This window comes from Plectrocnemia conspersa, unplaced genomic scaffold (genome assembly GCF_051122295.1).
Source record: "Plectrocnemia conspersa isolate PC_06_02 unplaced genomic scaffold, ASM5112229v1 ptg000006l, whole genome shotgun sequence".
In the NCBI taxonomy this organism is placed as follows: Eukaryota; Metazoa; Arthropoda; class Insecta; order Trichoptera; family Polycentropodidae; genus Plectrocnemia; species Plectrocnemia conspersa.
Window position 1 is genome coordinate 24,580,074 of NW_028277170.1, and position 25,318 is coordinate 24,605,391.

The window sequence follows — 25,318 nt, forward strand, 5'->3', positions numbered from 1 at the left end:
GGTGGATGGTTGTGTGATTCAGTCATCCTAGAAGGCCGTTACCTTTTGCTAAACCCTTCCCGGTCACAGTACTTTTTTAAAAACAACAAAAACATCTGGCACGGACCCACCCTTTCTTATGCAGCTGTTGTAAAATAATTAAAAATATTTGTGCAAATTTATTTTTTTAGAAAAAAATGGTTATGATAATTTTGTAGAGAAATTTGCTATTTTTAAGATGAGAATTCGCAAAATAACTCGGGCATTACCGGGAAGTGGTTAAAAGCATTGCAAAGATACTTGACTTTGTATGGTACATTGCGAACGATGTGGTTTACTTTATGTTGTATAAGATTCAGGAGTTTTAGCCCGTTATCAATTACGGTCTTCGGCAACAAGGGAGGTAAGTTGCATTAACAACTGTTATAAACGCACATCTACAAGAGAAAATTACATCATCACTCGGTTCGGCGATTATTGCGCAAACGAAAATTTTAAACATCAAAAATTCTGATCATAGATCATCATCAATATACACATGTATGTATATTTAAGAATATCAATATACAGTAGCTTGCAAGAAACGCATCACTTTTTGAAATCGTAAAAAAATAAGATATTTCCTTCATCGCTTGCTGGAATTCTCGGAAAGTTTTCATTATTACCTATAGTCTATTTATTTTCAAGAGTCAGTGCGCAAGAACATTGTTTAACGCGTAATCAAAATGTGCTCTTAAATTTCTGCCTTGCGCTTGGTCGTTCTCAATGAAACGATTGATCTTACGGCGAACGACCAATCACAGGGCAGAAATTTAAAAGCATGTTATGATTACGCGTTAAACAAAGTTCTTACGCGTTAAACAAAGTTCTTGCGCACTGACTCTTGAAAATAAATAGACTATAGTCAGTTGACTGACGGCTTTCGTGAAGAAAATATTTTTAAAAGTTATAATGCTGAATCGCTCGCATTTAAGTGGAAATCAAAAAGCCGATATAAGCGTCTCAGGGATGAAGATCTCTTCGGCCGTATACCTGCTAAAAAGCTATTGTTAATTGAAACGCGTGGAATGGGTCAATTGGCATAAAAATTGGACTTATATCAATTGGAGAAGGGTGATGTTTTCCGATGAGAGCAAAATTAATTTATTCAGGTCAGATGGAGCGCTTACGTTCGTCGTCGAAAAAGTGAAAAATAGTCACTTATATTTTTTTAGATCAATTCTATCAATGTCTTATAAATGAGATTAAAAATTAAAATAAGATTATAAGAAAAATTGCGAAATTAAATCGTTGGACTAACACGGAATCAGCCTCTATTTTAACCCTATTAAAAATCTTTGAAAGATAATAAAGAAGAAAATTAGAGTGCACAAACCATCTAGTGTATACAAATTAAAAGAAATGATCGAAAAAGTATCGTATGAGGAAATTGACAATAAATTGATTAATTTTATGTTTAGTAATGAATTTTAAAGTTTTTTTACTTATTTAAAACCATGGTAACCTAACAGGTTACCCTAATGCGTCAAAATGGTTAAAAACAATAATTGTATTATTTCAATACACAAAATATATATATACATAATTAAAATAATAAAAAATTAAATGATACGAATTGGACCAGCTCCTCATAGCTAACATTAAACAGGTCAATGTGTAATGTCAGCGTATTAAGGAGCCAGATGGCCACAGCCATAAGCGAGTCGATAAGTCGCGTCATCAAAAGAAGACGCGATCGTGATTCTCGAAGACGTTCCGGAACCCAAAACTGGAATTTCTCGACGACAGCACCCTTCAGTAATTTGAAGAAATGCTTAGCAACATAAAAACTCAGCGATTCGTATCCCAACGCTCCTAAAGCGAAGGCACTGAGATATAAGAATGGATTTATAAAGGTATCTTAAAAATCTTTTCTACTAAAAGGAAATATTTGGTTATTCGGGGATTCTTTAGTGGAAGTTTCTCTAGTCAAAATGTTACCACCGAGATTGTAGGAATAAATTGACACAGTAAGGCACTTTCAGACACTAAAGGGCAGATGGTTAACGGAAGCCCATCTCCATAGAGAATCTAAAATACTAAAGAGAAGAGTACGCAATAGATCGAACGCATTTATACAATTTTAAATCATCTGCGTATAGAAGAAAACTTGAATTTGTAACTGCCATATGTATGTCATTAATAAATAACATAAAGAGCAGAGGGCCCAGGTTACTCTTGAGGAACCCCCGAAGGGGTGAAATATTCTTTTGACAATTGGTTGCCATAGATTACAAACCTCTCAAATAACTCAAGAATAACTGAGTTAAATCATCCGAGCAACTGAGATTCGACAATTTTTTTGATAATAATTCATTACAAACCTTGTCAAAGGCCTTCTCAAAATCCGTAATACGTGTCTAAAAATGTTATCAATTTTTAATTATTTTAAATTTAAATTACAAATTTATTTAAACTATAATATGTTTTTAGTTTCATATGAAATATGATGATTTTTAAGGGGATGCGTTTTTTTGCACGCTACTGCACATAAAAAATTATGTATATGTATATAATAGATGTTAATATGATTTTAATTTAAAAATATTCTATAATTATATTAATAATTTACATTTCTTATATTTGCACAATTTTTTACTTAAAAATAGAAAAAAATATGAAGCAGTTGGAATTAAAATTAAAATATATTTGACAATGAAACAATCACCTGTGTTCTGAAATTTTGTTTGCGCAATAATCCGGTCACCTAAAATCATGATTTTTCAACTACTGACAGTCGAAAAGTTTGTTAGTCCACTAGTACACTTATTGGAGTGACAGACGTGCGTCGCCATACTAAACTTTTATTCGTAGATGATTTTCTATTACGAAAAAAACACTGCTGCCAATTTATAATGTATAAATAGAATGTAGCGGTGTTTTAAGGTAATCATTTGACTCGCCCTCGTATATAAAATATACTATACTAATGGACGTTAAACCGTCATCTTAAGCAACTCATTGTTACGGCCGAGATATATATATATATACATAAATGTATGTATATATATATATAAAAATTTAGTATAACCTATTCGCCATGAGGTCTTCTACCTGACGCTTTGCATCAAAGTTACATAAACAAACTGGGTAAGTGACCAAATTGAAGCAAAACAAAAACGGCACGAAGGTTGCAATGGCGCGGAGGGGTACTATGCTACCAGTGTTGCGTCACAATCGAATCGCAGTGCAATTACGATGAAATCGATAGCAAAGTTGCATGTGCGGTCTGTAAGCGTCGCTACATTACATTACTTTAATTTTTTATTACTCATTGACAAATACGGAAGACCTCGGCCTTCATAAAATTATATTTGGTATACGATTGTAAACTTTCTTAATCTTTTGTTAGATGTGGCAGGCCACTTATAATTATGCATATTAATTAGATATCTCCGTTAAATAATTACTTCAGGTTTATAAGTATAAATTGCATTATTTTTATATTGGACGTTCATAAAAATTAAAAACAGCATTCGTTGAGTATCGCTAGGTTCTTTATAACTCAAACCTAACACAATTTTACTTCTTGGTTTTTTAAATTTGACATAAATTGAATAGATTTTTATAATAAATAAGCAATCCTGTCAGTTTAGATATAAGACGCGTATATAGCAAAAAGTGCTTTATACTGATATAATTAAATATACTTATTTTTGCGCTGATTTACATCTAAATGCCTAATTTAAAGCGGCCTGTACCTTAGCGATCCTTGATGATTGCGAGGAGAATCGTCTTCATTTGCAACATCTAACGATTGTTGATATTGACACGTCTTCGGCGTCTCGCTGGCGTTGATGGAGAAATCGCGACTATTTAAAGCGCCACGCGAGCTGTTCTTCTTGCTAGTGCATTTTGCTAATCTTAATAAGAAGGAATATAATATAATACATGTCATATATTTATAAACATTATATTATTAGGTTGGTGATAGATAAATTTTGATTTTATATGGATTATGTAAACTCGACGGCTCGTTTGAAATTTATCATCACAAATTAATGTCTCATTGATACCATTTTTTAATAAAATTTGTCTTCAGTTGAATTACACGTTTTTAAAGCAACGACTTTTCATTGCAATTTATTATGCACCAACCTAATAGATCGCTGTGTAAGTAATAATAATATGCATAATTAATATATATATGTATGTATATATATATATATTATTTATATCTTGACTTTTTTGTTCATTTTACTAACATTGAAATAGTAAGTTTATACGGTATTTTAATAAGTATGAGGCGGGTAACCACATGATTCATAAATTCAATATTTTAATACAGACTAAATCGAATCAACGCAAATTAAAATACTTGCAAGCGAATAGTTGAGTTTTAAATTTACAAAATATTACAAGATAAATCACAACATTAACAACGCTTTAAAATATATGAAATCGCGAGTCATGCCGTAATCCACATCATGCAAAATTATCATCGGGAAATTATTGATTTTTGATGGGTTTTTTGGTTTAAAGTGTTTCTAAATTTTGAATAATTAAACTATATTCCCTGGCTTTCCTTGTCTCCCCGTCCTCTGTCAAAGAATATTGCTAATTAAGCTCTACTATGTGCGAATATGTCATTACTAGGTTGAGAAGTGACGAAGATCGGCTCATTTATTGGAGGTTTTGAATCCTCCGAGTGATGTTTGCGACAAATGTATTCACATGCATATTACTTTTATTACCGCCTCCCCTCGCATTCAAAGTGTTTATTTTTCATTACAGAAAATGTATGAGCATGAAAATGACAGTTGCCGATTATCAACAGCGAACGGCAGAAACAAAGATACTGGTATTATTATTAATAAATTAATATTTATCGAATAGTTTTATATATTACAACTTGTCGATAGAATCAAACGCTCGAGTTGGAGCTTCAACGACTCAAGACCAAGTACAAAGACTACCGGTTACCGAGCAACTTCATGCAATCGGCGAACATGAACATGCAGCAAACGCCGTCTGCTTCGTTGTCCGCTCTGATGCCGTCTTCCCTGTCCGCTATGATGCCCGCTTCGTTGCCTACTCCGATGCCCGCTCCATTGTCTACTATGTTGCCTGCCCAGTTGCCTACGTCTGAGTTTTGCATCTTCAAAGAGAAGCTGTACAAGTTGCAGAGATACATGCAGGAGACGCTGCCGAATTTCCCGACCGAACAACAGTTTGCGGCCATGAGCGGCGTCATCGATAACTTACCGGCTTTGGAAATGATATTCAACGGACAGGTGGCTAATGACGAACTAGACGCAATATAATCATGACCCTCGAATTTATTCTAATATTGCTTTTTAGATCAAAATAAACGATATGAATTTGGCACCGTTGAAAGAAAAGTTGTTGCTGGTTAAGGAAGCGATGAACGACGTGAGTAAATTTCTTGAAATATGTTTTACGACTATAATATATATACTATTTTAAATATGTTCACAGGTAACAAAATATTTCCCAACGGATTCGCAAAGAGCCAACAATTCCACTTGGAATAATCAAGCTAGGAACAGAGAACAGGTATTTTACTAAATTTAATTTCATGTTTGATCACTTCACAATTACTCAAAACATCTGGCACGGACCCACCCATTCTATGCAGCCGATGTAAAACGTTTAAAAATATTTATACAAATTTAATTTTTAATATAAAATGGCTATTATAATTTTCTCGAGAAATTTACTGATTTTTGAGACGAGAATTCAAAAAATAAAAATGTCATGATCGAGAAGGGGTTAAGTAGCGTATTGCTCGATGAGTCGTATCAATCAAATAAAAAACCTAAATTTTACGCACATTATCAACAATTTTAAATTAATTTATATAGTACATTTCTATGGCAGAATTGATTATTCCGAGATAAAAATTTCTAGTATTTTATTTCATTTTTGTTATTCTATAAATTGTATAATGTAGTGGGTATATAAAAAAAATACTTTCACTAACCCTTTACTTGCCAAAAATTGATATATTAGCTTTTGCTACTTTGGCGAGAGCTACCGGATCCGAGCCCATCATAAAATATAGAATCGGATATATTTTTAATGGACTACCAGACATTTTTTCCAAACATATGTACATTTTTAAAATATTTAAAGCTCGGCAATCAAAGGATTTATAACAATAGATTAAATATAATTCCTGGTATTGAAAATTTGCAACAAACTGATATTTTTGTATGGCTTTCTAAATTTCTTATTTTCATAATGTTGCGTATTTGCAACATGAAATGAAGGGTTAAAAATATATTTAAAAAGTATTGTTATGCAATAATAAAGTGAAATATACCGTCGATGACTTTTCATCTGGCGACAGAAGCAGCACATCCAAAGTACTACACTCAACTGACAATCAACAGACGAATGTCAGTTCTCTCCATGGCGCTGAAAGATATCAGACTAATTTGTGTCATTTCCAGCAGATGGTGTATCTCACAGTGAACAGCCACTTTACCACATACGATCAGACCCAACCTACCTGCAGCCAGGTAAATGATCTGTCGCATGTGCTTTGCAAGATATTTTATTAATTCTTCAAGAAAACTTGACTGAATTCTAATAACATCCGTCAATTATGACGACGAATCTATTATAAACAATGTTGATTTGATTCGATTGAATCGAAATCTTAAAAATAACACTTGTGTCCTAATACTAAAAAACTGCTGCTGTAGTCTCATCAGAATCTATTGAATCGTTGCTGCAATTTATTTATTTTCTGTGGATGGTTGAAATTCGTCTGCTGGTGTGCTTGAAAAATCACTCAATGTCTATCGTTTTTGTATGATACATTTTAGTTAAACATTAGTAAAAAAAATTATTTTTGTATGTGATGGCACAGAACAAGCTAAAAAATAGATTTATAATTTTATATTGGCAACTATTTATTTTATGTTGGTGCCACACTCAGAAACCAATGGTTATGAACTTTTCGCTGCTGGATTGGCCCTAACGACTACGAAAGCGGATAACATTTTGCTACTGCACGTTCGCACGTTCGTAGCCGCAGCAGAGGGTTCTTAACCGTTGGTTTCCGAGCGTGGCGCCGACATTCTTAGCAAGTGTCATTAAAAAATAGTATGTAATTAAACTGACTGACCACAGACAAATTGTGGTCAGTCCGTTTACGCATTTTGGAGTGTTTAAAATAATCTAATTCGAACGAAAGTAATAAAGATTTAATTTCTAGAGATGGCGATGTAAACGTTTATAATTTTACTGTTGGCCAAAACATAGAAATACATGTATATATTTAAAATTCTATGAAAATTGCGGACCTTAATGCGTTAATTTAAAATTATCGATAATTACAGTAAATGATTGTTTTTTAAATTATTAATACTCAGGGCACGTTTGCTAGTCAAACCTTAACCTAACCTGAATGACATGTACATTCCGAACATTTTGGCCTTAAAAGTTGATTTGTTGCCCTACTATTTCTTAAAATAAATTCGCATTTATTTTATTTTATTTTACTAATCACTTTTATGATTTAAAACTTTTTTTAATTTCTTCTGTTTTGTCGCAGTTTTGATTCGACATATATTTTTTCCACTGTCCAATAGAGACATTACTTTTAGTATATACCTATTTATACAAAACTTGTAATTGAAATAGGTCACTGGTTTCGCCGCACCGCAGTCTCAGCAGATGTTCACATCGACTGCCCGGCCTATGATGTCCGTCTCTGAAAATCAGCAGGTAATTAAAACTTTACATTTTATAATTTGAGTCAAAGTAAATGAAATATTCATTTAACCCTTTGAGCAGTATGCCAAAATTGACTCATTGCAATAATTATATCATTTTTATTAAAAATTTGATCTGATTCTTTGAATCGTTGTCGTCTTTTTAAGATATCTAGTTATTTTTTTTTTAATTTTGCATTTCAGGTTTTCTCAAATGCTCCACAACAACAGCAAGAGTTATTCAACCAGCAGTTGCTGCAGACATCGCAACAGATAACATCAAATCAACAGGTACTCAATGTGGCACATTCAATTATTGTAATAAAATTTTGCTTTTTTGATTTTGTATAATTTTTCAATTATGTACAAGGTTGAGTCAAATGAACACATTTTCTTCAGACCTGAACCTCTATTAGTGGTCCAAAAATCGTTAGTCGTTGAAGAGATATGTAGCGCTCGTAAATTACCCATCTAATTAGAGTGAGCATATTTTTCTCCGCAGACGTTTGTGCGGAATTTCACCAGTCTGGGTGAGAAAGTATGGCGCTATTTCTTGCTCGCTCTGGTGGTAGTAAACCAAAGTTTCATATACAATAACAATTCTTCTGCTTCATTGCTCTGCAAAATTATCTAATAGGCGTTGATATGTGTTATTTTTATTCTTTATTCACGACCTCGCACCATTTCGGAACTTTCTAGTCTATTCCCACATTCGTCGATACTAAAAAATCGGACGATAGTGCATGTCTCGAGTTATGCAGTCAATTGATTCATAGCCTACAAATGATCGCTAGCATATGTTACTAATACAAACTTGCTTATTCATCGGTCGATTGGGGGTGTGACAGGTCTAAAAAAAATATTTTTTTAAGAGGTTTAAATTATATGTTGTTACAGTTTGACAGTTTGCTGTTTAACCTGAACGAATTATTTTAATAGAAGTTTTAAAACACTTTTATTAGGTTAGGTTTGGGTTTGAACAGCACGTAGAATTTTGTTTTAAAATACAATTATCATTACTCTATAGGTCAAAAATTCGCATCGAAAGCAATAAATCTAGCGTTCATTCTATGACTATGATAATATCACGACTTCCTAGAAGTGTATGAAGTACATCTATACCGAATTTTGACCAATAGGAGAGCGCAAAAAATAATTATCACTTCTCAGAAGCTAAGAATTCACATCAAAAGCAATAAAATCATGCCGTCGATGGGTTAGCTTGCGTTCATATTAAGACTTTTTATAACAATATTATGACTTACAATAAGTGTGAATCGAGTGAAGCACTTAAAGCAATAAAATCATGCCGTCACGATTTTATTGCTTTTGACGTGAATTTTTGCCCTCTGAGAAGTGATAATTGTTTTTGCGCCCTCTTATTGACCAAAATTCGATTTTAATATATTTCATCCAATCCTCATTTATTAGAAGTCAGAAGTTAAAAATAAATCGTCGTTGTAGTGGTAGTAACTAAAATAATTATTTTGGCACATTAAATCAAAAAGACACGTATTATTCTAAAAAGTACTAAAAAAGTTTTTTTATTGTTGATTTTTTTGATTTGTTTTTGTGTATTGAAATAATACAATTATTGTTTTTGACCATTTGGCGCATTGGGGTAACCTATTAGGTTACGATGGTCTTAATTTAAATTCAGTGCATAGATTTTTTTCAAAAATAAATTTCATCGTTATTATAAAAATTCCATTCTCATTTATATTTGACTCGCCCTCGTATGTATTAATATTTTTTTATTTTTATTACAGTCCTTAATTCAGAATCAACAGTTGTTACCGCAGGCGTTAGTCCAGTCTTTATTAGCGCAACAAAACCTACCGGACAATATGATGGATTACAGTAATTATATTTTACATTTGTTTTGTTATGAATTGACGAAATTTTGTTTTTTGTTCTTTTTTGCATCCTTTCAGACAATCAACAGAGGCAACAGATTTTGAACAACCGGATACAGTACAATAATTACAATTCGAATCAAAATATGTACATACCGCCGTCATAAAGTCCCTAGCAGAAGTTGAAATTATTTTACCATCCGGCGTTCGACGCTCCGAGGCACCGTCTCCGCCTTCGGACAAATCAGTGTAGGTTCTGTCGAGTGTGCCGAGAGTTGTGTTACAATCGAGTGGAAAACCGTTTTGTTGCGGCGTTTTAAAAATTACATAACATGTGCTAGTAAAATGTGAAAGAAGATGTGCGGATTGGATATTTTTTGGGAGAATGTATTAATTAATAAATAAGCAATAAGTCGATGAAATGATATACGTCATCTTTTGGATTCGTTTATACTGGCTGTTTGGTCAGCTGCGCAACGCCATCTACAGCTAGGATCGTATTTGTAATCCATGTATTTTTTTATTTATTTAATAAATGTTTATTAACTTAAAGTTTATACTTCGACTATAAAACAAATTAACAATATTCTCGTATTATTATAAATAATACTTTTTAACAAATAATGTGTCATAATGTACAAGCACGCATTTAAAATGAAATTATTTGCAATCGTGTTTAAAGATAATTTTATGATATACCGTTAGTAATTCTGAGATATGGTACGTTTACGTAGTTTAATACTAGCACCTTTTTAGTACGTTGCAATACTTTCGTTTAAATGACAGTTTCTATAAAAATATAATATTTGCATTGTGTATTTTAATATTTTTTTAGTTTTATTCTTTAATGGTGTTTTTGTATCGCAGGCCTTTGAATTTATTTTAACGTAATCTAGACACCTACATATATAACCATTGATCTGTATATTCTTAAGTATTATGTGTATTAAAAATATGTATATATCGCGTATGTACAAATATATACAACACTGCTAACATACGGCGTTTTGATAAAATGTTTGCTGATACACTGAAATAAATTTTGACAAAAAAATTATGCGTTCATTACAGTGCCAGGTATAATGATAGATTGCACTAAGCGTACGTACGCAATTTTTCAAAATTATTATTATTATTATGTATTTAGTTGTTTACTGCATATGTGTAATATATCATATATTATGTGTTTGTGTGTGTGTGTACAAATATAAATGTGTATATAAAGATTTTAAATGTGCTATGCCTCGAATCCGGCGCAGTCAGGGTTGGATGAGTTATTAACGTAATTATTCACTGTAATATTATATTAGATATTGATACATTTTCCTAATATTTAAATTGCATATAATTAAACGATGCTATGTCATATAGTCATACATAAGTATAGTCTGTGGAAAGAAGGGGTTCATCGTCTTTTGCCATTTTACTATTCGAGCATTACATTTCTGTTTTTGGATTCAAACTATTATTATGTAAATTTTTAATTGTGAAGATATATGATAAAATGTGTGTATATACATATATATATATATATATATATATATATATAGCCTTGCTTAACGACAAGGCTCTCGATCTCCCTCTCGCTGTACTTATTTTTTAACGAATAACATAGTACTCGTAAAACTACAATGGATGGCATCGAAATTTCAATTTTGGTTAAAATGTGATGAGCCTCAAATCCTTCATATATATATATTTACATTAACCGCTTTAGTGTTATTATTTTTATTTATGTAATTAATACTACAGAGAATTTTATGTTGTTTGCGATTAATTAAAATTGCATTTATTTTACTTTTTTCTTTTACTACACTTTTCATCTATTTTTTATTGTGCATATTATTCTTAATTCATTTTTATCGAAGGTCACTGCGTTCAAATGTAAGCGATTTTTGAATTAATAAATAAACGTTGATATTTTAAAACTTCTATTATTTAATAATTCTATCCTGTCATCCTAGTACATAAAACATTTGCACATTTGCGGAAGTTGTGCTTAGAGGGTTGTTGAGTATTATAAGAAAAAAAAAGTATTTTCAAATCTGATGACAATGCGAATAAAGTATTTCCCATAAAAGAGTGGGAGCACCATAGAATAAAGAAATAAATAGAGAAGGTGACTCATATTAAAAATCGTATCGTATTCTGGATCGCCGATGGACAAAATTACCTTAGTTTATATTTTTTATTATTATATCATTATAGACATTTTGTTATTCATTTCCGCACCACTGTTGAGATAGAATAAATGGCGCGCTTATTTTTACGTGATGCCTCCAGTAAACCTGATCCACATGTGTTTTGAATATGGAAGTCAAACCAAATTTGAATAACTAATATCTTATAAAATCTATTAGCTTACTTAGTAAATATCGCTTCATTTCTCTCTATTGCTAATTTTAGTTAAATAATGAATTTAATTTAAATCAAACATATGAATTTCTAATGATTTAAAAATATCTCATACATCTACAAATGATTTTAAAATTTGACTTAAAATATATTATTTATTATATTTAGACAATACTTTCTTCTGGCAATTTTATTTTCTTAACGTCATCAGACGGCGATAACAAGCCTCCTCGATTTTTATGATTTATATAACTATATTATTGAAATTTACGCAAATTTCACAAACAATCTTTTTAGATAAACTATATATGTCACAATTTTGCGAGAACTCGCAATTAAAAAATCTGGTAATAAATTTAAATCGTCAAAACATTCATCAGGATCATTGACATCAGTAATTATATGCATATCTTATGTGAGTATTTAGTAAATAGCTTTAAATTGTCGTGCCGTTGGATTATCATTATGCCCTCTGTGAGATTTAATATTACGAAAAAAAAATTCTGTATGGTCCTGACATATTTTATTAAATGATATTGTTCCGACAATTTTACATATATTTATGCATCGCCGAATAAAAGTGTGTTATGGCCGTGCGTGGTTTTTTGTGTATAAATAACCTGAAGGCGCCTCAGCTGTCACGGCGCGTGGTCGTGCGTCAGCAAGGATTCTGAGGATGTAAACTCTGATAATAAAGCATTTCTATGGTTAGAGGCGTTTAATTCCGTCGAGAGACGGTGGTCCTTCGAGAAGAAAAGACGGCCATCTCCAAAGGGGAGAGGTCGCAACAGATATATAATTTAATACCCCTTCTTGTTCTACCCAACTATTATACAAGTGTTTAGCGTTATCCGTGCAAATTAAGAATCCTAAAAATTCTGTTTTTATTCTACTAGAAACTACTCTTTCGCCATTTTGGCAAAGAGATATTGTGTATTTCTTAACATATTCAAAAAAGCTGAAAATCATTAAATGGTTTGCTTTACATAGAGGTTTCTTAAAATTGAACTGCTTTATATTTTTTCAATTTTGAAATATCGAATAAATTATTTATTGCACGTATGAAGGTTATCGTCCCTATACAATCATTAAATCTTCTTAAACAAATTTTTTCACAAAGTTTTAACGCGTCTGCTACACTATTACTAAGAAGTTGAGTAGCTAATTTCACTTTCATTTTTTGGTTGTGAAAGTGAATGTGTTTTCGCGATAATTTGTTGGCAAAGTGCAACATTTCTTCTTCCTGTAATTGATGAAGTTGTATTATAAAATTCCATTCAATATTATTACCCAAAATATTTGTTTGGATTCCAACGAATTCCTAATTAATTTAAACATGTCTTGCTTATTAGATTTTTCTTTGCACAATTTTTTAGTACGCGTCACCCTCTCTATTTATTTCTTTACTCTATGGGGAGAGCTATGAAGCTGCTGTTGAAAGGTCACCCAAAACGACTCGCTTATGTTATAGATGAATATGCAAAGAGCTGTGATATCCGAAGCGTTTAGCTAACATGCAATAATTTAGTTTCAGTTTATTATTATTTCTTCATGTTTTCGTATTATTTTATTCCTTTTCCGTATTTTAATCGCAATAATAATGTTTTATTTTATAAATTAATAAAGCTGTTTCTATTTTAATTTTGTGTAATATCCGGCTTAAATATATTTTATATGAATATTAACGTGTTATATGTTTTATACGTTTTTTTCTTGTATAAAAATTAAAGATTTCATTTCTTATAATAATGAATGGAATAATGTTTCCTCATTGTAGCAACTCTTATGAACATCCATCTATTATATATAATACATATCTTTCTGGAATACTGCTTATCGCACACTTTACAGGTAAACATTCGCTTTAAATTTTTTTAGTACATATACTTGAAAAAATACGTTTCTTATAACATAATAATAATAAAATTGAAGAATAGAAATAATGTTTAAAATTAAATAATAAATTTCATTAGCTTTTTGATGACAAAAAATATAACTACTTTTTTCACATAAAGATTACTTCACTCCAGAATGTGGATTTTTTTATAGAGGTAAATAAATAATGAAACAATATTATGGATAGTTGATCATTTAGTTCAGCAAAGATCATACATCATCAATTCAACGTACCTATTACATCGGAGATTAAAAAACAGAAAAAAAATCATCGTGGAAAATAAACAAATTAAAATAGGATTTTTAAAAGGTCATATAGCACCTTTAGCTGGCCAATGAGTACTAGCGATTTTTTTGATGACTTTTATAGAAGCCATCCGCAAACACGAGCGCTTCTGTTGTCGAGCGGCAATGTGGCAACACTGACTGCTGTCATGACACGAACTGTCAAAATGCCGCCAGAATTATTATTATAACTGAAACGTGAAAGGATAGAATTTTGTTTTCAACGGAAATAAGCAACGAATTTTTATGAAGTTTAATCAAAGAAATATGTATTGTGTGTCCATCACATATTTTTATAGGTTTAGGTTTGAATATTAGCTAAATTATTTTCTTGATATGCCCACAGATGTCTATAGTGAAATGTCAGCGGTAGTGCTATATTGAATTCATTAAAAAATGAAACAAGTCATGTGCCAGACTTGAGCGAGCGTTGGTCAGAATATTTAAACCATATATGTAAGTAAGGTAAATCTCCTTTTAAGTAGATTCCTTGCAGAGCTATTCGTGGGGTTTTACTGTTCTGACCGGCCCTCGCTCCCTCCAAAGTAATTTAATTTAGCTAATTTTCAAACCTAACCCTAAAAATTTATGTTATCGCCGATAGCCCACAAATACCAAAAATGGTATTCTATACAGAAAACGATTAAATGAAGCAATTTTAACCATAGAGATGGTTTAATATGATCGAGAACGACTTGCTAGTGTCAAATGCAGTGAATGATGCTATTAAATGTTATACTATAAATTATGAAGATACAGTAAGCACTCAAAGTAAATATATTAAAATCATCAGATTTTGTAAATATTAAAGAACACTACAAAAGTAAGACATTTCGAAAAGTTTTGTTCATTTAGGGATACTGCGGAGTGAAAAAAAAGCTCACTTTGGACAATTTTGTTCGAGGAGGACAAGGAAGGTCATATGGGCGACATTCTTTGCTCCCTCATGAAGGCAATTGCCGTATCGATTACCGATTGTGGTTGTTTCTTGAATGGGTCAATTTTCGCTTGTGACGTTGATGCAGGAACATATGCCAGTCTTCATAATGATTTTGATTAGAGCAGTATACAATTCAAAATGGTCCGAATCTTATTATGTTTAATTTTACAATATTTGTTTGTACACAAAATACAGTTACATAACTTAATGAATCACATTTATACACATACAAATTGATAAAGAAATATTTACATAAATTCAAAAAACTCAAGTAAATACATATTTCAATTTGTTCATGTGTAATACAATTTCTTTGTTACCAATCTTTAACCCTTTGAGTAGTTAATTTGTATTTCATATTACATTTATAGTAAATTATAGAAAAAAATCTGTGCTTCTTGACGTTATATTGCATTGTTTTATTAATTTATTTTACATATTTTCTATACATTTTTATTTTTCTGTTTTTGTGTTTTTTTTTTATATTAATTCAGTAGCCCTAAATATTTTTTATAAAATTATTAAAAAACATTTTTTATAAAATTATTAAAAAATATTTTTTGTTACGTTCATTTATTGGTATTATTACACTTATTATATAATTATACTGTTTTTATTTATTTTTTCTTCAGTTATATATGTAAATATATAACTGAAACAGTGAAAGAATAATCATCGTAGTTGTACGGCGATACCGCTCAAAGGGACATGCGTTGCTTCGTTTTTCAATAAGTCGATACACACATCGTTAGCTTTCACTGTTAAATCTGTTTTTAGGCACTGCGTTAATTTAATATAAATATTTTCAATGCAGTTAGAGTATGACATTATATCTTCATTTAATCCCTGTTTACGTGAATTTAATTCTAACTGTCACTGATCTTTTCAAGATTTCCAATTTCCTATCTTACGAGTAATGCTTTATTGGTAATTCTGGTTTTTATTACAAGAAAGGAAAAATCTGTAAATTTGTACTCAAAAGTTTATTAGCTTCGCTACAGTATTTTTATCGGCGGTAAATCGTGTTATCATATGTTTAGTCATGTTGCCTAAATTTTGGAGGTAGACATATTTTTCGTATCGTTTTTGTTAGACATTGTACCTTCAATATATTTGATTTAACGATTCTACTATGGCTAGGTAAAAGAGGAATTTTAAGATTAAGGTTTGTGAACCCTAGGGGTGTGACTTCGGAACCAGTGAGACGCTTAGTAAATCTGGTTAGTTTTATTATATTATATTATAATTGCGACCGACAATAAATGGCGAGATGTTTCCTCCGAGCAGTGGTGGAGAAGCCGGGGCAAGGATGCTGTCCGCGGGAGGTCCTCAGAGGTCTTGGCAGCGAGTGTAAAGCGGAAGTTGATCCCTCTCTGCTACGGTAGTGCTCGTATGGAGGAGTTCTTCTCTAGATGTGAGCGCCCATGACAGTATGCCGTCTGCTGGTGACCGCCTTCTCTTAATCTCATTTTTACAGGCTTCGATGCCTGTTTTAAGGTCGATACGTGACCTCATCCACTTTTTTACTTCTAACACACGATTTATTCCTTTAAATATATTACCCGGGGATTTGATGTCTATATTTTATATTATCTTGATATTCTACCATTTTCATCTTTGCAAATGCGAGTCTGTCTGTAACTGTGTGCAAACTATCGCTTGGATTTTCAAAGTAGTTTGCATCGAAGTTTAAAGTTTTTTGCAATCGAGGGATGAAAATTTAGAACTAAACAACTATCGACAGATAATGCATTATATTTGTATAACAGAACTATATTATTGAAATATACTAGTCTAAAAAAATGCTTTTCATTTATAAAACAAACTCTATTTGGATATTATAAAGGCATACAGTTGAGACTAATTAATATAAATCTTTATGTTTATTTAAATTTTCAACGAGACGTGAAAAATAATTTTATTGTTACTATTTCTTGTCATCGATTTGTGTAAAAATTTAAAATGGTGCAAATGTATTTTAGTTACCGTAAATCAATTTTCAGTGCAGTGGGAATGTCAAATCTACAAATCCAAAACTGTAAATTACTCACCTTTGATTTGACTGTCTTCATCTTTTATTTCCAGCGTATTCGCCTTTCTTTCGCTTCCAGGTTTTCAAGTGCATATTTAATTTATATAAAAAAAATAAAGCAACATGTAAATAAAAGATTCACTTCAAAAATTTACACAATTTTATTTATAAAAAATTACATACATTCAACAAGTTTTTTAATACAAGAATATACTAGTTTATATATTGTCTTTCAAAAAAGACGAACTGATATTTTAAGAGTTTACATTGAGGCAAATGAACATTTTACAAAATGGAGTACACCCAACTCTTTTTTTTCACAGTAGATACGTACTGTGTAAATAAGACATAATATGAAAATGTTTTATTCTAAATAGTCACTTCGGTCGTGTTAGATTCTGTTAAAACAAATAATTCTTGCAAAAATATAGTATTCGTTCTTTTTGTGGACCGTTATTTCAAAATCGTGTGAAAATAGAGTTAGGTGTATTATTACATTGACGGTTAAAATCGAGCTACACTTTGACTCGCTTTCGAGAAAACCTGAATTAAATTAATTTATAATTTCCTAATACAAATTAGGAAATCGAGTGTTACATTGTTAAATAAATACCAATCATGTTAAGAATTAGGCTGTATATTTTTTGGTTGTGTACTTTTATAACCTAAATCCATTAATAGATCATATTCATTTTCAAGTGACGCTTAAAAATAAACGACCACAGATTGACGGTCACATTTTCATACTAATCAAGCGCGACAAAGAAATAGGGGAACTTTCTGGAACAGCGATACAAAAATTTAATAATTGCTATTTTAAGTCGTCATAATTAAATATTCTTGAAATAAGGCGATGAAACAGTTTCCCATATCTAATTGACCCCTCGCCCACACATGGATCTGCTAATAAAGCGCAACCAAGAATTAGGGGAGTTTGCATACAGCGCAATAACATAACACAGAAGCTGACAATCCAACGCAAAAAGGGAAACGACGTCTTACTTTTAATACGTCACGGATTATTTTATATTAAAATCCAGGATGAAAAATATTGCACCAAAAACCGTGGGAAGCAGGACAATATTGCACATTAACAAGTCCACTATATAAAGGGGTTGGAGTTTCCATACAAAATCACATCACTCTTGCCATCGGCACAGGAGCAAGCAGCTTCACCAAAGTCCGCCCTACGCCAGCTAAGATTTCCGAGACGTCTGCCCGTAACTTCGCCCTGTCGCAGAACCCCTGGACGTCCGCAAGGAGCATCCAAGACTGACTCTTTTGGAACGCAAGCCAAACAGCTGATATTTTGGCTATCCAGCACTATCCGCGAACTTTTCTTCAGAACTACGCCCAATATTTAAAATGAATCGTTGTCACGTAAATATAAATAATTGTAAATTTATAACGCTAGTTTGTACCATTTAGTAGTTAACACTTAACCGGCGGGTCGGGTAAATTTTACCGGTTTCGTCCACTGATGGTAACCGGTGGGAGGGGTAGTAACTACTTTTTACGATTTCTGTTCTATTGTCTCCACAACTTCACATGTGAGGGACAATCAAAGAACTCTGCATCAACAAGCTCAAGTAATAAAACACGATCGTAAATTATTTTGAGCAAAGCATCACAAAACAAATTTAACCCCTGGAAGACCGAAATGAAATTTTATATTTGATAATTTACATAGTAGTGTTTCCCCTCATGTTCGAGACAAAAAAGCAACAATGTACCTGCTAAATTGTGCCCTATTTAAAAGTTTTAGGGTATATAAAACACTACATACAAATAAAATTGGATATAAGAAATATCTATTACTCCCTTTAATTCAATAGTTATCGAATTTTTTATTAAACTCCGATATTGCGCGAAATTCTCGCAAAACAGCCAGTAGTTACGGCGCACATGGCGCAAAAAAGACCCGTCGGTTGTAAATATAAATAATTGTAAATTTATAACGCAAATGTGTACAATTTGGTCGGTCCTCCCCGGCTACCTCGGCGAACACTTCGCCCGCTCTCGATCACCGCGCGCTGCTTTACGCCAATGCCGGTCCTTGAGCTGGTTTCCCACTTCTTCTGCTTCTCCAGATCTCGAAATGGATCTGGAAGTCCATGTGCCGAAGCACAAGTGGGCTGAGGCAGCTCATGACGACCCTCCGTCACAAAAAAAGAGGTACGAGGAAGAATATCCTCTTATTAGGCCAACTGCTTCTATTTAGCAAACTCAGGCCCCGGCGCATCCCGCCGCCCTTAAACCGTCCTCACCGATGAGCAAAGAATTTCTGGTCGACATATCGACATTTGCAAGCGCATTAAGGCGCTTGAAATCAGCGATTCAGTCAAGAGAGTCACTCCTCTGTCTGATTCGATCCAACGACAAAGACGTCAAGGAGACTCTGTCCAGACGCCCAATTCTGTCAAGTGCTCCTCCTCCCACTGAGGAGATTTCTCCGGCGCTCGATCGCCGCCTTAGAGCCATGGAGGCTCGCTTAGCCCCCCCGCCCACGATGGCTAGCATTGTGAGCGAAATTAAAGGCGCCCCCGTCCGATGCAGGTTGCGGCATCGACCGCTGTCCAAATTGTCCCCAACAGGGACAACCTTAACACGTCAAAAGCCGTCATTGACGCATTTAAAAGCGTCATAAGCCCCGCAGCCCTACGGCTAAACGTTAAAGGAATTTTTCCAGCGGCAGGTAACTCTGCCAACATTATGGTAGCCTCTCGCGAGGAGGCCGAAAAACTCATTAAAGTAAACGACAGGCTTGAAAAAGCCGGAATTAAAGCTTCCCTCAGAGGCAAAAGGGACCCGCGAATGATGATCCACGATATTCCTAGGTTCACTACTAATGAGGGCCTTCTTTACTCAAAATGTCGCGGTCCAAGAATGGTGGAGCGCGACTACCCATTATTCTTATCCCTTCTGGATTGAACAATTTGTCTCCAACAAACATAGTGGTGCTGGGAGACCACCAACAACATTCGCGCCGGGTAACACCGACCGCGGTTTTCTGCCGAGAAAACCCAGGTCGAGAAGGGTAAAGGCCTACGCTCACTCCTTGGAATCATCCATGAAGATTCAGTCTAAATTTGAGCCCAGGTGCTCTTTCATTAAACAATTTCAAAGTGATTTGATAGTCCGTCATCTTTGTCATTGTTGATTCGGTGTATAATTCTCACATTCTAACCAATTGATGACGAACGTCGTTGCGTATGCTTGTTTATTTGTATTTTGTATCATTGAACTCACTGATTTTATCTACCACTGTTTTACGTTTATAGCGTAAGCAAATTCGACGTATCAACAGATCTTTACCAGATTAGGTGATTTCTCTACGCCTACTTTCATTTCTATAAGGGAAATAGGCTACGACACACCAATGGCAGACTAGAGCCGATTCGTTCCATACTCGATCAATTTAACGCTGCTTGCTTAAAATATTATTCTCCAGGTTTTTGCTAAATGAAGAAGAGTGAGAATCAATTCCTTTAGCAACTAAGTTATTAGGAGAAAATATTACGTTTATTGTAACGATTCGTAACATCAAAATTGAGATTCTCAAGATTCGTCCAGAATTCTCTAGTGTTATTTACTTTGGTGTCGTATGCCGCAGAGAAATACAAAGCGGTCACCTATTGTCTACACAACGTCACTATTGCACCGTGAAAAAAATGGAGAGAGAAAAAGTATCCGAAATAATTCATATCGGTGAGTATGGGAAAAATATAAATAATTGCCCGGAACGCGAACTGAGAACCATCTAAAAAATATTTCACAAAACAAAAAGTCATAGTTTCCATCGAAATAGAAATCTATTTAAATACATCAATTTGTATGTTATTACGAAAGCAGACTGAGAAAACTGGTCAAGATTTCTGAGACCGAATTGAAAATGGTTTGTCAACGAAACATGTCTCCTTCTGTTTCTATGACGAGTGTTGTATCACCTGCAAAGAAAACTCGTGTTGTAGAAAAAGAGGTAAATGTACCCGGATTCTTTACTCAGTGTTGTATCACCTGCAAAGAAAACTCGTGTTGTAGAAAAAGAGGTAAATGTACCCGGATTCTTTACTCATCTAAAACAGAGGTGGCCAACCCAAATGATCTTGAGGGCCACATATAAAATTATATATATCCCCATATTAGAGTTAGCCATGTGTTTTAAGACGGTAATATATGAAGTAAAGTTAAGTATGCACTTAATCAAATACCCGACCGGCGTTGTCACATACAATGGCACGGCACTAATCCAAGCAAATAACATCGTGGTCATATTAGAAATAGTATGTGTTTACTAATTATTTTCACATCTAATTCGCTAATTCATCATCTGACACATCTTGTTATAATAATTCAGTCGGACCTCAGTCAGGAAAAACTTCCAATGACTCCACTGTGTAACTTTATTTTTCGTAAAAAGCAATTCCTTGACATTAAATACTTGATTGTGATTTTGTTTCTGGTCGATAATTTCAAAAAATTGTAATCAAGCTTGGGGGTCTTTCCGTACCCGTTCGGAACGTGCGAATTTTTCGTAAACTTGGCCCAGTCAAGGTTAAAAAAACTTCGAACAGCCCAAAATAAAATCGGATTAAGCAAAGTTCTGGAAAACCTGCCAATACCTGCCTCCCCGGATCGCTTTGAAAGAACTCTGTATCAACAAGCTAAAGCAGTGTTTCCCAAAGTGTGGTACGCGTACCTCTGGGGGTACGGGCTTTGGCTGCGCCTGGTGCAACAAAAGAGCCTATTCCACTTTTTCATTTGTTATGAAAACCTAACAAATGAAAGCATGAAACCATCCAAACTAAAGCGCCAACTTAAGACAAACCACAATCAGTACAAAGATAAGCCAATTGACTTTTTTTTAAATAAACTTAAGGATTTAAATCAGTCTCGAAAAGTGACAGGAGGTTTGACAGGAGGTGACAATCATAAAATCCTAGAAGCTTCGTATCGGGTGTCGCTTTTGATTGCGAAATGCAGTGCAACGGTGACAGGCTTTCGGATGTGGAACAAAGAAAAAATAAATATTTTTTGATTGTTATTAAAATATATGCATTTTTTTTTGCCGAGGGGTACTCAGTGTTACGAACATTTATAGAAGGGGTACACAGATGTCGAAAGTTTATAAATAAAACACGATCGTAAAGCAAAGCTTGACATAGCAAATTTAACCCATGGAAGACCGAAATAAAATGTTATATTTGATAATTTACATAGTAGTGTTTCCCCTATCCGCGAACTTCTCTTCAGAACTACGGCCAATATTTTAAATGAATTGTTGTCACGTAAATATAAATAATTGTAAATTTATACCATTTGGTAGTTGATTAAAACCTACACTATTTTCACTTCCAACTTTACCGCGATTTTAGTTTTAGAAAATGTAATTATGCATAATTCGCATAAATTTTTTTAAATTTGTGAAAGCCGCTGCTGTTTGTTCCCTATGTTCAGAACAAATATATTTGTTTTTAACGACAAAGAATAAATGTGTGATTTAGCTTTACGTGTTGATATTACACAACATTAGAATAATTTAAATGTAAACCTTCAAGAATCAAACTTATTGATCGATCAAATGTATATTTTACATTTTCAAACAATAACAATTGAAAATCTATCAAATACGAGAAAATATGTGGAAAAAATACAACAGTTTAGACGAGAATTTGATTCCCCGATGAAAATGAAACTTCTTTTGATATATTTTCATCACATTTCCAAGTAGATTTTGGAAAAAAAATTAAATGCAAGCAAACCAAAAAATTAACTGAAAAATGTCGATCTTCTAGATATTTGGAAATCAGGAAACTTAGCATTGGTATCTAGACATGCTAGGCAAATGTTAAGCTTATTTGGAATCACTTACCTTTACGTAAAACTGATTTTCAAAATTAAAGTTGTTAAAAAAGGGTATCTAAATAGCTTTGGAGACGATAAGCGCAAAAATTGCATAAAAGTTGGAATATTTTTGATACCAGCAGTTGTTGATCAAAATAAATGCCAATCATATCATTAATCACAAAATGTATAACATATTACGTGTATTCATTTTAATTATTCATGTATTCATTTTAATTATAAAAATGTATTTATGCATAATTGTTATAAAAATTCAAAGGTATAAAAGCCGATACTGTTTGTTCATTAACAACTCGTTGGTCAAGTAATAACATAAGTTGTGTCCGATTTTTACAAATTTAAAGGTGCAAAGCACATCAGTCAAGGTTATACGTCATTCGAAAGAAAATTTTCTGCTCTATAAAATTACGAGTTCGCTTTTACGTCAAGCTTAGGCTTTAAAATGGAACGCCAAGTAGATAAAAGTGAGCATTTTCAGCGCCTCCTTCTGAGGGAATAAAGCCGCAAAAGCTGCTCGCGATATGTGAGCGTTCCAGATGAACGGTGGAATTCGATGAAGACTATAACTTAAACCATCTTACTCGTGAAGATCCACTTCAAATCACAGTAGAATTGGCCGAGCAGATGAATTGTGTACCACCATCTTCAATAAACGGAAAAAATCCAGAAGTATTTTAAACAGTTCTAACAATATATTTGCAAGAATATAAGCAGCTCCTCCAAACAATCCATCGGATCGGAATTAGGAGGCTACATGCTACCGCCGTCTCCACCAAGCCATTGAAGAACAAACAAGAAGTTTTTTCTTTTTTAAATTTTCTTTAAAAAACTTTAAATGCAAGCAAACTTAAAAATGAACTGAAAAATGTCGTAGTTTACTTACAGATCTTTCTTTTTTGTTTATGTTAATTTATAACTTAACAAATTATAAACAATGAAAATGGTTATAAACCAGTATTGTGCATTATGTGTCTATATGCCATTATACCTATATATAATTTTGAAGCAAACTTTTATAAAAATTAAAGAAAAAAAGAAGAAGTACCGCAATTGTCATGCCACCTTGTCCACCTCCGATCAAACGACAATCACGAGAGTGAGAATAGCTCTTCCAGAAATCATCGCACATTATTGTGGGGTATTCGATCACCTACGTTCAACCATCTAGTAATTAATAAAAACCTACAGAGGCACGGTAGGATTAAAAGTGTCACACATTTTTGATGATTATAACTGCACGGTGGGATCTTTTCTATACCACATCGAAAAATTAAAATTGCTATTGGCACAGAGGTTTAAATTTAATTCCATTATTGCAACTAGTTAATAATTATACCAACAAATGTCTTGAGTGATTAACTTTAAACTTGTTAGTACAGGTTCTCGTCAGCCGTTGAAAAAGGCAGTTTTTATTTGTTCCTTCTCTATGTGAGGAATCGCAACGGTAAGTTTGTTTTTATTATATATTACTTCAATATGTAACTACTGAAAAGACATATAATAAAAAAAAAGCCATTGTATCCCAACATGCAATTTGCGAAATAATAAAATGGTTCGTTTTTATTTCATTTTTTAAATATCAATGAATGATTATATATTTTTCAGATTGAATATGACGAGCAAAAAAAACCTTCAAGTTTTTATTCTACCGTCTCTGACAATCTCAAACTATTTGAAGAAGCTGTTCAGGAAGAAATACCTTCGAAAATACGAAGTTTTCATTCTAAATAAAAACATCTTTCTTCACATTTTGGTCCGAATCAGTATATAACAAGTCTTTCAAGTCCATCGCCATATGGCGCGTACTGTCAATTGGTATCTGATGATACAGTCGATTCCATTATTTTTCAAACAAATTTATGTGCAGAACAGCAGTAGATACACCACAACAAATTAAAAATTCCCTCATTCATCGGTATAAATTTTATAATGGGAATCAACAAACTCCCTAGTTATAGAGACGCCCGGAACAATGTGTACATTATTTACGAAATGAATACATCTGCCGATTAATGAGTGTAAACCGTTTCGGATAGCTTCTAAGTCATATTCATTTAAATGATAATATGTTAATTCCAGCCAGAGAAAGTCTTAATTAGGACAAACTTTACAAAGTTTGTCGTAATTAGGTATATTTATATCTTTATAAAGGCAAAACATCAACCGGAACGTTCTACTTGTAGACGATGTGTTTTATTTGATAAAATTCCGTGCCTCAGAGTTAACCGTCTTATCGAATAATCATCGAGAGTTGAACCCTTTAAAGCAGTGTCAAATTCAATGTATTTGACATTTTACAATTTTCCATTGTGTATGTAACCCTTTTTGGGTATTTCTTTTGAAGTTTTTTGATAAGATATGTTGCAAGATGCATATCTTAGCGGCT

General features: G+C 32.9%; 1 protein-coding gene and 1 long non-coding RNA gene across 7 annotated transcripts in view; both read left to right on the top strand.

The window, feature by feature from the left end:
• LOC148234597 (uncharacterized) overlaps window positions 1–10,555 on the top strand; it is a 37,370-nt gene extending 26,815 nt beyond the window's left edge. For 3 of the 6 annotated variants that reach the window (XM_088188350.1, XM_088188353.1, XM_088188351.1), the window contains 9 exons: window positions 4,753–4,819; window positions 4,881–5,252; window positions 5,320–5,391; window positions 5,458–5,535; window positions 6,435–6,503; window positions 7,633–7,716; window positions 7,908–7,994; window positions 9,473–9,563; window positions 9,638–10,555. In XM_088188350.1, the coding sequence (XP_088044476.1) occupies window positions 4,753–4,819; window positions 4,881–5,252; window positions 5,320–5,391; window positions 5,458–5,535; window positions 6,435–6,503; window positions 7,633–7,716; window positions 7,908–7,994; window positions 9,473–9,563; window positions 9,638–9,726 (1,009 nt within the window). In that variant the 3' untranslated portion in view covers window positions 9,727–10,555. The remainder of the gene's footprint in view (window positions 1–4,752; window positions 4,820–4,880; window positions 5,253–5,319; window positions 5,392–5,457; window positions 5,536–6,434; window positions 6,504–7,632; window positions 7,717–7,907; window positions 7,995–9,472; window positions 9,564–9,637) is intronic. The other 3 variants (XM_088188355.1, XM_088188356.1, XM_088188354.1) reach the window with 2 other exon arrangements.
• Window positions 10,556–14,463: 3,908 nt separating this feature from the next.
• Window positions 14,464–15,387, top strand: LOC148234599 (uncharacterized). Its single transcript, XR_015810112.1, has 3 exons — window positions 14,464–14,551; window positions 14,700–14,866; window positions 14,937–15,387. It is a non-coding gene; the product is annotated as an uncharacterized LOC148234599 (long non-coding RNA).
• Window positions 15,388–25,318: the final 9,931 nt, after the last annotated feature.